Raw genomic sequence first — 13,487 nt, forward strand, 5'->3', positions numbered from 1 at the left:
TGAATTCAAACTCCAGCTTCAGTGACTACTGATTCTATAAACATCTTCCTCCAGTAAATGGCAAAAACTATAACCTCTTCTAGAACGTGATGTTGGTTTGGAAACATAGTAGATTACTTGGTAAAAATATGAGAACCTTAGATCTCATATGGGAGATATATATGGGGGGGAAAAAAGACAAACATTTCTAGTGTTCTCCAAGTTTCTCTAAAGAGCTGATATTTATCACTGCTTTTAAAATAAAGATGATTTTAACTTGATATTGTATTTTAACACTGAATCAATATAAATTTGCTTATCTAAACATCACATTTTACCACATACTTAAAAAAACCCACAAAAATGTAGTGAAAAGATTATATATATTTTATATGAAACTGTATTTGTTGGAAGCAGCAGAGACCCAGGGTCCTCTTCAGCAGCTGACCTTCACAGACAGGCCTCCTGCTGTGGCCCGCAGATACTTTCCACTGTGCCCAGAAAGTTTCAGAGTAACAAGAGACAACACTTGTTTTTTTGCCTCTGTGACATGGGATGTCATTATTGTACAGAAGATGCATAATTTAAAAAGTAAAGACTACTCATTCAAAATGTTACACAGTGACAAACTTACTTTATGAAATTTAAACACAGCATTCATTCCGAGGAAGCTGCACGTACACCATGGCAGTAGAACCAGTTGAAAGGATTTTCTCTAAAAAGGAAAAAACGGTAGCTTTCTTAAAACCAGAGTTACAGAGTCACTCTGTTGAATTTTTTATCTTGTTTTAATGGGTCAAAGTTCAGTTAACTCACTCAGATGAGAATCTATAATTCTGTTGACTGTTCTGGACTACAGTAGCCATCTTGGGACTTTCTATGGAAATATGTACAGATTTTCCGCATGGAGCTGGGAGTAATGGTGACCTAGAAGAAGAAAGTTTAGATTCTAAAGATTTTCTAAGATAAAGTTCAGCTGTTACCTCAGCAAGTTATCACTAAGGGTATTTTAAGTTAGGATGCCTAGAAATTTGCTTATTTAGTCAGATAGATTTGTCTCAAATACTTTGATGGCAATGTCTCTTTTGGTTGATTTGTACTAAATACAGAAAAATTTAAGGCAGCATGCAAGGAAGGAAGAAACTGATTTTTCATGTGAACAGAATATTGACCAGTTAAGCCTCATAATAGGAACCAAAGAGGTTACAATTACCATCCTCTTTGAAATATGTGAGTAAATCACCCTCCCAAATTAACAAACTAGATAGGTACTCAAATGGCAGATACTACCCTTTTCTGAAGTCTACATTATCAACATGTACAGAAAGAAAAAAATCATTTTAAAGAAACTTAAGCTTCAAAGATTGAAATTATAAAGCCAGAAATATCTTGGACCAGCACACTATTTTTTAAAGCCTTTAAGGTGTACACATTCATGAAAACAATTTTTTTTATTGAAATTGCTTTTCTGCTAACACATAGCTCAGACCAGCTCCCTGAAATAAAATTCCTATAATAATAGGAATTTTAGCTAGGGGCAAAGATCACCTACAGTGATAATTTTGAGAGAAGAAAGGGAAGACTACTTACAGCTTTTTAAAAAAATATATTCTGTAGCAGGTCTTGGAATTTGTGTTTGAAGTAATCTTTAAAATATTTCTAGATTATCTTTCCTAAAATTATGGGATAGGCTTCATGACAGTAGGAGGGGGATATGAACACATTAAACTAGAACTGGCCTAAGGTTATCTAGCTTCTGCCCTTTAAATGGGCAGATGTTACCGATCATGACTCCTAAATTGGGTTTCAATCATTCTTCCACCTTCTTCCTAACACAGAGAAAGAGCTACTATGAACTACAGGAGAAACTTCCTTAACCCACCTCCATCCTTAACTTGCAAACTGAGTAGCAGAAGCTTTCTATTCCCTTTCACTGGTGCCCATAGCTCACCCAATGCTCACAGCTACTTCTGCCTCCACCATAATGTGTCACTTGCTTTTCAAGGTTCACAAAGCTATTTCTGCCAGCAATATCTGTTTTTGAAATTATCTAAGTTAAATAAAAAGATAAGTAAAGTTAAACTGAATGTTTAAAAAAAGGCAGATACAGGTGAGTTGCCAAAAATACCGGGGTGAGCAAGATGATCGTAAAAGATTGGGGAAAAATCATAAAAATCTAGAAGGATTCTTCACTTAAATTGCTTTATAAGTATCTTAATTTTGCTTTATTTTAAATAATTATAAGCTGTAATTACATATTGAAAATCTATTTATGGATGTTGGCAACTTGTCCATGAATTACAGTTTTGTCTATAAAAAGGGGAGAGAATCTATAAAAAGAGGTTGCAGGGGCTGGGGGGGTAGGGGAGGGAATAATGTCAAACAAAGGAGAGGGAAGATATTTTTGAATTGATATCCTGGAGGATGAAGAAGGCTTTGATGAATCAGGCAATGGGGCTGAGGGGTATGGACCTTGACAGATGGGATTTTAATGGAAGTAAATAGGGTTGCCAGATAAAATACAGGACACACCCAGCTACATTTGAATTTCAAGCAACAAATAACTTTTAGTATGAAAAACTTTTAGTATAAATATGTCCCAAGAATATCTGTCCTCCATTTTTATGTGCTAAATCTGGCAATCCTAGGAATAAATAGATTTACTTTAAAAAAAAAAAGCATTCTGACTTCTGAGAAGAGATCTGTGCCTACCCTGGCCAAGCTGGGAAATGCATCTTCTACCACTGCCAACTTACCGGGCCTGGAGAAGTCTTTCCACTCTGTCTCCTAGGGTTGGGGGTCTGGGATGATGGACTTCGTGGAGACGAATTCTCAGCCTTCCGTTTGGCTGCCATGGCCAATAACCAGTTTTTATTCTCTGGGGAGCTATTCTCTTTGCCTACCACTTCAGAGCCTTCTCCACAAGATCCCAAAGGAAGAGGTAGTGTTCCACAGCCTTCTGAAGCATAAGGACTGGCAGGAGAAGGAGGCTCTGTGACACTCATACTAGTTCCTTCAATCTTGCTTGGTTTGGTAGGACCTAGAGAGTCCTTACCAAGGTCTTCCTGGTTACCAGCAAGGCAGCACAGATCCAAATGAAGCTTTTCAACTGGGTCATCAAGCTCAGTCACACAGTTGCAACTCTTTACACACTTTTGTTTCACATTCTCCAGACAACTTGAGTCTAGCCTCCTCTTTACTCTATTTCTAGACTCCGAGCAAGCCACTGCTTGGGATGATTTCAGGCTCACAGGTATAAGGGCTTTTCTTGGAGACATGATCTTGGTCTCAGAAGCAGGTGGAGTAATGGGTGGTGATAAGGAAGGTGTTCGGGTCATCCAGTTTCTAATGGACATCTTGAAAGATGAGGGTGGCTTGGGAGAGACAGAGGACATGGAGCCTCTTCTGCTGATGGGAGATCGGGTCTTGGCAGGAGGGGTTTTAAGAGAGAATGTGGCAGTATTTGAAGGAAGAGGGAGGTCTCCAGCACAGCTTGGAGCACAAGCTGCTGATGATGGGGAGGAAATGCATGGACTGCTCTTTACTCTGGGGGCTTTGGCAGGAGTACTCTGGCTACTTGTCACTGTTACTGAAAAAGAAGAGGGTCACAAAAATCAGAAGTGAAAGCCATAGAATATCCCTGAGTCCTCATCAAGGAAAATTATAGCTAACTTAATCATCCAGGGGTTGATTTCCCAGTGAGGAAATCACATAAGTCATTTGATTCTTACTGGACCCTTTTAGCATTTTCCTTCCCTTTTCCTAACTGCCAGCCCCCCAAACACCCTGCTGTAAAACACATACTTGTAAAAATCTAGAAATTACAGAAAAATTTAATAGCATCCAAGTGAACCACTTTTAGTGTTTTTTCTATACTTGTGCATGTGATAGAATACATCTTTTTCTATACAAAAATGGGACCATGATGTACCAAATATTTAGTAACCTGCTTCATAACATACCATGAACATTTCCCACATTAATACAGATTTATATCACTTTTAACAGCTACAAAGTATCCTAAGGTAACAGTAAGACATTAGGGTTGTTAATGATATTTTGTTTTCATAAGTAAAGCTGCCATTAGCATTCCTGTGTATACTTCTGAGCACAGGGCAGAGAGGCACCGCACACTAAGGAGCGTACAGGTCTACAATCTGGCACAATCTCTATGTGACTTGGTACAATCTTTCACCTCCTCTGCCTCGGTTTCCACATCTATTAAGTGGAGATAGTTTTTAATCTCCATAAGAAGTAATTCCATCAATTACTTGTTATCAGGCCTCATGTGGCTTTCCACCTTAATTTACAATTTATGATTTTCCACAAGCCAAAGAATGTCAAAGAACATATCAGAAACTCAATGCATGATCTCTGTAAAGCAAATCAAATAGTGGATAGAACTTTTCTCTATGTGTCCTGTCCCTTGTTTACAGGCAATGACAAGTACTTCAGGCAAATTCTTATAAACTGGGACTTCCCTGGTGGCGCAGTGGTTAAGAATCCACCTGCCAATGCAGGGGACACGGGTTCGAGCCCTGGTCCAGGAAGATCCCACATTCTGTGGAGCAACTAAGCCCTTGCACCACGACTACTGAGCCTGCGAGCCACGACTACTGAGCCCGTGTGCCGCAACTACTGAAGCCCTCGCGCCTAGAGCCAGTGCTCCGCAATGAAGAGCAGCACCCTCTCGCCACAACTAGAGAAAGTCTGGGCACAGCAACAAAGACCCAACACAGCCAAAACTAGATTAAAAAGAAAGTTATAAAAAAAAGACTACAGCAAACACTTGAGATAGAACAGGTAAGGTTTCCTTCTCTTTAAGATAATCATTTTTGTCACTTAGTAATACTTAGACCAGAGGTTCTCAATCTGGCTGCATAGTGAACTTAATGTGGAGCTTTATAATAATACAGGTACTTAGCCCCTACCCCAGGCCTACTGAACAATTTCTGGAGACAAACTTTTAAAAAGTTCCACAAGTGGCTATGATGCACAGACAAGGCAGAGAACCATTCGCCCTGACGGTGCTATGAAATCTCTGGCTGAAACAGTGAAGGAATAGTAAACAACAGAGCAGGTGCTGACTGGGAAAAGTACGACAAGGTAAAAGGGGCCATGCCTTGGGATTTAAAGCCTTCTAGTTACTAGCTTAGAAGGGCCAGAAGAGAAGACAGGCAGTCCAGGACAGCAGTGAAGGGTTGGGGTGGCAATTAGAAGCTTGGGAAAGCATAGGAACATAATTTTCAAAACGGCAGTGTGATTAGCAGCAGCCAATCCATTGCTGGAAGTTGGCTTACAGGGCCAAATGGCCAGTGCACCAGCATTTGGCCCTTGCGTCACGTTGTTGCTCTGTAGTGCTCTTCAGAGTTAACTCTAGCATCACAGAGACAGAGAAATCTAGGTCTAACTCCTGGTCCAGGCTTAGTCTGAACTTTGCTTTGCTGTGCTGGGTTAAAGGAGGCAGTACTGCAAAGTGCTTCCAAGCATGAGCTTAGAATCAGACTGCAAGGGTCTGAACTCTGATTCTACTATAACTTCACAGCTGTGTGATCTTAGGCAAGCCTAAGTTCCTTGAGCTTCAGTTTTGGTTGTTTGGGGAATTAAACGAGATAATCCAAGTAGGTCCTTAGAACAACTGTGCTAATACTCAATAATGGCTAAATGTTATTAATATGGTACAAATTTGGTCAACATATGTAACTTTTTTGTGACTTGACTTCCAAAACTAAGAAAATTAATGACACACTAAAAACATCTAGCTAGGGACTTCCCTGGTGGTCTAGTGATTAAGATTTCGCTTTCCAGTGCAGGGGATGCAGGTTCGATCCCTGTTCGGGGAGCTAAGATCCCACATGCCTCGTGGCCAAAAAACCAAAAAACATAAAACAGAAGCAAAACTGTGACAAATTCAATAAAGACTTTAAAAATGGTCCACATCAAAAAATCTTAAAAAAACAAAAACACCTAGTTAAAAGAAACATAATTTTCATCAAAAATGTTAAAATGTTTATAGTCATTAACACAGAAATTCCACCTCTGGGAATCTATTTTAATGGGAGATGGGGACCCTAAATTCAGAAAAAAATTTTTTCCCACAAAACACTGGAAATAAAATATCCAACTACAATAGAATAGCTAGGTAAACTATGGAACATTTACCCAGGGGATGATTCAAAATGTTTTGCTAAAAAGATAACATGGAAAGGGCTTAGAATATCATGTTCAGTGAAAAAAATCCTCAAGAAATCCAAATATATCTGTAGTATAACTATGACTCTGTTAACAAGAAAATCTCTATGGATAAGGGAGTAAAATCTCAAAAAATAACTCAAATGTTAACTGAAATTGTGCATGAGTAGTGGCGATGCTGATGGCTTTTTCCTCATATAATTTATTTTTGTTTTTCAAAATTCGGGAGCAAAAAATACATATAAAGACAAGGCAGCAGAGGGGCTTCCCTCGTGGCACAGTGGCTAAGAATCCACCTGCCAAGGCAGGGTACACAGGTTCGAGCCCTGGTCCGGGAACATCCCACATGCCGCGGAGCAACTAAGCCCGTGCGCCACAACTACTGAGCCTGCACTCTAGAGCCTGTGAGCCACAACTACTGAGCCTGCATGCCCCAACTACTGAAGCCTGGGTGCCTAGAGCCTGTGAACCTAGAGACCGTGATCCGTAACAAGAAAAGTCACCGCAGTGAGAAGCCTGCGCACTGCAACGAAGAGTAGCCCCTGCCTACCGCAACTAGAGAAAGCCCGCGTGCAGCAACAAAGACCCAACACAGCCAAAAACAAATAAATAAATAAAATATTAAATTACTGAAAAAAATTTTTAAAAAACCACAAACCATATGACTGGTTAAAACCAACTTTCCACCTACAGTGTACCTGTACCTGTGCAGCAGACGCACAACCATGCTGACTGCTCACTTTCAATGAATGAGTGCTAGCCTTAGGTTGACTCCTATGCCCAACATCATATTTCCCTGGTCCATTTACTCTTCTATTCTCTATTGACTATTCCAGACTTTCTTTTGTCTCCTCAAATCTCTATCACTTCCACTCCTCATCCTTATTCTCAGTTGATGATCCTCATTCCTATCTAAGAAAATAGAAGCTGTTAGAACAGATGGAAACTTCCACAAGTTCTGACCATCCCATTTATCCACCTACCTTCACTGTGCCTATATTTCTGCCTTCTGGTTACTATGAATGAACTATCCACACCCCTGACAAAGGACTACTCTTCAACATGTATATTAGATATCATCCCCTCACTCGAGGACACTGGTCCAGCAAACTTCCCTGCATAGATTTTCCCCTTCACTATAGGATCCTTTCAATTACACACAAAATGCTATATTCTCATTAAAAACAAAACCAAAGCAAACTTCGACGCAGCTTCCTCCTTCAGCTACTTCATCTCTCTTCTTTCCTTTCTAGGAAGACTCCTTGAAAGAGCCTTCTCTTCTCCCATCCTCCTGAACAACACTAATCAGGCCACCAATACGCCACCAAAAACTGCTCTCACTAAGGTTGCCCGCACTGCCAAATCTATAGATCAGTTTTTAGCCTTCATCTTACATTGCATGCCAAAAACATCTGACCAAATTCATCCCTCTCTCCTTAGTTTACACAATACTCTCCTGGTTTTTCTCTTACTTCTCAGGTTGTACCCGCTCCTTCACCTCTCCAATTTCTAAATATTAGGATGTTCCAAGGCTCAGACCCCAGACCTATTCTCTTTTCCATCTATAGCTACCCTTTAACTATATGATGATGAATCCCAAATTTACAACTCCAGCCCTAAATTGCAGAATTAAACATCTAACCACCTCTCTGACATCCCCATTTAGATGTCTAATAATATCAAACAACATATCCAGCTGTTCCCTCCCCCAAACCTGTTCCTCCTGCAGTGATTCCTATATAGGTTAACAGCAACTCCACCCTTCTAGCTTCTCAAGCCAAAAATTCTGAAGTTATCCTTGATAACTCTCCCTTATGTCCCACATCTGATCCCACAGCACATTCTGTTGGCTCCATCATGTAAATATATCCAGATTTTGAAGACTTTTTGTCCTACCATTTGCTACCTCTTTGGTCTAAGTCACCATCATTGCTTCCTGCGTTATTTCAATGAGTTTTAAAATTAGCTTGCAGCTTTTACCCTGATCCCCTTACAATTTGTTTTCAACACAGAAGTTAGAATGATCAAGTTAAGAAAAGTCAGATCATACACTTCTCTATTCAAAACCCTCCAACAGCTTTTTGTCTGTCAGAATAAAAGCCAAAATCGTGCAAGAACCTTATTTTCCACTACTATTCCCCTCTTCTCTTTTGCCCACTTTAGCCACAGGGACTACAGCTACATTAGCCTCTTTGAGGAACACAAAATATGCCAGGCCTGCTCCTGCTTCAGGGCCTTTGCATTTGCTGTTTTGTCTGCCTAGAACATTCTCTAAAATATCCATATAGCTTACTACTTCATTACTTCAATTTTTTTACTCAGATATCATCTTTTCATTGAGGTCTCCCTGGGTACCTAATTTAAAATTTTAACAGCATGCTTTGCTATTCTCTCATTCCTTCTGTCCTTTTTCCCTAACCGCATATTGTAATCTGACAAATTTTACTTCTTTAACTTGTTTACTGACTCACACTAATATGTAAGCTTCATTTACATCTTTGGGATTTTGAATCTTTTGTTTATTGCAGAATCCCCAGGAACTTAGAACAGTGCCTAGAACATAGTAGATGTTCAACAGATACTTAAAAAAAAAAATCTACTGGTGTTTTCCAGTGCCTTGTGTAGATGATAAACATAGTAGTGTTCAGAAAATATGTATTAAAAAGAATGTCAATGAGACGGTGCTTTCCTCTGAAAATATACCAAAATAAGATCAAATCTAGCTCACCATCTGTACTATAGAACTAAACTGATCAAACCATTAAAAAACTTAGAAAAATGCATGGGATCCTTACCTAGGTCAGCTCTCGCCTCTCTCTTCTTCTGAGAGGCCCAGCCCACTATGGAGAGTTTATCTCCTCCTGATTTCTCTTCCAAGTCTCTATTCAAGCGCCAGACTTTCAGTGTATTGTCATCAGAGCAGGTAGCAATCTACAGAGAACCAGGAAGGGAGTTAATAAGTTTCAATCAAAGATTCACAACAAAGTAAAAAGCAGGTATGTCTTAAGGGCTCATGATTAGAGAATTATTCTGCCTGATGTAACAGGATATAGAAAATGTTATCTGAAAGGTCAGATACTTTCATTCCTTGCTTTCAGGAATCATTCCAGATTTCCAAAGAAGTGAATCCTTTAGTTTCTTTATATACATTTGGCTAGTATGACTTTTGTGACCAGTCATTTCTTAGCTACCCAAAGCTCTACTATAAAACCAGGTTCATGTCATTTTATTCTCAAGAAGTTGGGCAAGTCATTATCTTTATCACCTTCTGTGTAACTATGAAACATGTAATTAAATTAAGATGTCATTTTTACTCTTTCTCTTAAAAGATCAGTCAGTGTATATCACTGACATTTAATTTGTATGACTTTCCTCTGACTTCCTCAAGTTCTGGCTTATTGTTAAAGTAATGGGATTATTCCCAAGATCTGATTTAGTCCATGACTCTAGTATGCTGTGGCAAGTAGAATGAAACCATTCCCTAAGATTCTTTTTCAGATAGGTAAAGGAGCAATCTGGGAAAACGACACGTTCACTAGACTGAAAAAAGTTAAAAATAACCTTTGCCCCTTTAAAAATATCTGACCATTCCTGATCTTGGTCCCAAGCCTTTTATGGCAGAGAAAGTCCAGCTTGAAGAGCTTGTGGCAAATGGCCACTGGTACCAGAGCTGTTCCCCAGCATTTGTTTATATAATTTCTCTATTTCAGTAACTAAAGAGAGGAAAAAAAAGAACACACGTTCTCTTAAGTCTTGGTCCCCAAGAGGCTGGCAGCTTTTTCCTTTCCTCACTGGGAGGCCAAAAGAAGACACACATATTTAACTGCTCAGAAGAAATGCCTGGAATCCCCAGTTAATCTATAGTCTATAAACAAGTTATTATTTACAGAGCAACTACTAAATCTGAGTGTCCGAAAATTTCTTTATCTTATTTAATTCTCACAATATAAAAAGCCTTATACTCAAATAACCTCATCTACAAAATGGGAATAAAGTTATTTGCCCAAGGTCACCACAATTAAGTGGCAGAGCTAGAATTTAAATCCAAGTTTTTCCAATTTCAAAGTGTAAATCTTTTTTTTTTTTTTTCTTTTTTAAAGCGGTATTTTATCTTCCTAATTCTAGGCTCAGGACAAAATTATTTTAAAGAACCTTTCAAAAAGGTGGTCATTAAATTGGTATGAATAAACAGCCCTGCTACTTCCTTTGAGTATTTTCTGTGCAAAGAGATAAGGGCAATATACGATGGATGGAAAAAGATGATAATTAACTGAATAATTAAAAAATTCATCTCGGTAAGTTCTATGAAGATATAAAATTCCACATTAAAAGCAGATGTTTCACTGGAAATCACAGAGAATCTTAGAGGGAAAATGCCATTGGGGTGTAATTTTTGGTGATTAAAGCTATGATTTCAAAAAAAGTCTATAATGAAGCTCATCACAGAAATGGTTATATAGGGATATAGAAATAAAAGGAAATCCACAGTAGTACTGGAAAGCTAGCAGGGATGCCACGAGTAGATCAGACCTTGATAAGATTCTGGAAGATAAAAAAACAGATGGGAACAATAGGCAAGAAACCTTCAAAACATAATAGATGAAAAGGAGCTCTCCACAGAAGGGACATTTCCTGCAAACCCAAAATAATCCAAAGACCAAAGGTAGCGGACTGGAGAAGTGAGTGGAACTGGGGTCACTATTATATGAAATCCCTACATATACGTGGTTTGTTTATGTTTCTGGGATTTCTACCTTTCAGGTTTTTTACTTGTTTTTAGTATCACTATTAAAAATTTTTTTTAAGTGAGTATATTTTCTTCTTTTCAAAGTGTCTAAAATACTTTGGAGCTACTTCTCTACTTTAGTCACAGACAGCCTAACACGTTAAGACTTCACAGTAAGCATTTTTAAGGCATGTGAGAACCCAAACTGGACTGTGAAGAACGGTCAAGGTGTTACCTTTAATACACCACATTGATAATATGTAGAAAGTTAGAAACACTAGTTTTCACCTTAGATTTTCTTTTTACCTTCAATTTAAAAATGAAATTTTATTAATGTTAAAAACTTGAACTCTACGTTTAGGAAAGGAATGACTCTAGGGAACTAAGAAATCCACTTATTCTTTAGTGCATGATACAGTTTATCTATTGGTATAAAAAATAGAATATACGTGATTAATGATGATACAGATCTTGGATGGCCTCTAGATCTTTTAAATGTCTATTTAAACATAAAAGTCTGTATTAACTCTTGGGAAAGAGTTAACTCTTGGGAAAACCTACAAACCTGTGATCTACTTTTTAAACCGACCACAGATTCACCTACAAACCTTTGTGAAGTCTGATGGACACCAGCACACAGATGTGACCTCTTGAGAATGACCCAGGAGCACAGTAGGAGGATGCCAGGGTATGGAGACCTATCATACCATCAAAAAGAAAAAAACAAGTCAGCAGAGCAGTGGTAGATCTCCCAGACAGAGGCTTTGAATCTCTCCATATCTGTACCTTAGAGAGCTTTAGGGTTGTTACCAAAAGCTCCTAGACATGCCTACCTAGAGCTCAGAAAAAGTCCCAATGGGCAATGAAAGTATTTCTGTCATTAATCTGAGAAAACAGAATGAAAATAGCCAAAATAAGTAAACAATACGAGCTTAGATACCAGGACAGGTCTTATTTCAAATCAGGACAACTTAGCTATACGTATTTTGACTAAAACTCAAGACTGAAAGGGTAAGGTTCAGCAGCTAGATAGTACACTTCAAGTGGAGCCTAGACAACTTTAGATGTTCTCTAGTCAGCTACTTCCAGGAATGCTGCACTTACTAAGTCCTGAAGGTACCTGAGACATGCTAGCAGATCTCTTGGGACAAGAGGACAGTCTTTCTTCCAAAAGAAGACTCACTGACTTTTAAGAAAGCCCGAAGTTATACTCCTTCATTTTGAAGGGGTATAAGCTATATTTTACATGGCACTTTGTATCCTTTTTGGAAAAAAGTTCCTCTAAAATTTTATTTAAGTTCATTTACTTAAAGAAATATTGAATTTTCAAGTTAAGTATTACCACATCTTAATACATTTTAATGTATAAAGAAGGGTCACATTGTGCAGTACTACACATGTGACTAAGAATATTTTCACCCTCATTGGATGCTATTAGTGATGTGCGCTTGAGAGCTGACTCATTCAAGAGCTGTCAATCCCTATCAGAGGCCATGGGCATTAATCAGCACAACATGGAGTACAAACTCACACAGCTATTATTAGCACGTGTTTGAAAAAGAGAAATTATTCTCTTTTCATTTTCCTGAGGCTCTGAATCATTGTTCATTTGTATGAAGAAAGTAGAGGCATTCTGGGACGAATATTTGTGAGAATGACTAAGTAAGCTTAATGGACTCCTCAGACTGTAGTTAAAGAGATTCGACACACTGATTTCATAAGGTTACCCAACTCAATTATTAGTACTCCTCTCTTGGGTTAAATGGCACGTATGTAATGATTCAAAAAGCCAAAGAAGACAAACAGCAGAATCTAATTTGCCTTGCTGGGCTTTTTCTTGAGATCTAAAAGGATCTTACTTGCTGCCTACTCCTACAATGCCACAGAGAACAAGAGCTCATTCTTTCACAAGGTAGCATATTTTAGAAAAGACTTTCAAGATAGTCTCTATCTCAGCAGTCACAGAAATTCTTTATGGCCCCGGCCCACAAAGTTTCTCTACCCAAGGCCCAAGGAGTACTGCAAGCAGCAAGTTAAAAGGAAGAGGAAATCCTCATGTCCTCCTGACCCTCCCTGGTAACAACACATTATTTTACTCCATTGGTTTACTTGCTTGTTGCTTCTAGCTCTTCATTTCATGATCTTGCCCCTTCCTCAGCTTCCTAGGCATTAAAATACCTAGGAAAACCTGACTGTCTATACCAAAGATTAAAATAAATGTTAAGAAAAAACAAATATCCACCAATAGAATGTATGTATATTTCTGCATTTATCTATAGGATTTAAAAGAAAAAAAACCACAAAGGGGTAGACCTGTTAGAAAAACTTTTTACAATTTGATAATAAGGCAGGAATAATAATAGTAACAAAAGTCAGCATTTATTGAAATGATTACCATGAGCCAGGCACTTTACACAGCATTAAAAGTGAGGGGAAGGTTCCTCAAACAGTTAAACACAGAATTAATTACCATATGACCCAGCAATTCTACTCTTAGGTATACACTCCCAGGAGAACTGAAGACATGTTCAAACAAAAATCTGTACATGAATGTTCATAGTAGCTTTGTTCATAAAGCCAAAAAGTGGAA

The 13,487-nt window shown here is 38.4% G+C and overlaps 1 protein-coding gene across 1 annotated transcript in view; it reads right to left on the reverse strand.

Annotated features, from left to right (window-relative positions):
* Window positions 1-323: 323 nt before the first annotated feature.
* Window positions 324-13,487, reverse strand: part of DTL (denticleless E3 ubiquitin protein ligase homolog) — a 38,227-nt gene continuing 25,063 nt past the window's right edge. The window contains exons 12-16 of the mRNA XM_059076091.2: window positions 11,506-11,595; window positions 8,967-9,102; window positions 2,736-3,568; window positions 796-906; window positions 324-694 (exon numbers count right to left, since the gene is read on the reverse strand). Of these exons, the coding sequence (XP_058932074.1) occupies window positions 808-906; window positions 2,736-3,568; window positions 8,967-9,102; window positions 11,506-11,595 (1,158 nt within the window). The 3' untranslated portion in view covers window positions 324-694; window positions 796-807. The remainder of the gene's footprint in view (window positions 695-795; window positions 907-2,735; window positions 3,569-8,966; window positions 9,103-11,505; window positions 11,596-13,487) is intronic.

Source organism: Kogia breviceps, chromosome 1, assembly GCF_026419965.1.
Source record: "Kogia breviceps isolate mKogBre1 chromosome 1, mKogBre1 haplotype 1, whole genome shotgun sequence".
Classification (NCBI taxonomy): Eukaryota; Metazoa; Chordata; class Mammalia; order Artiodactyla; family Physeteridae; genus Kogia; species Kogia breviceps.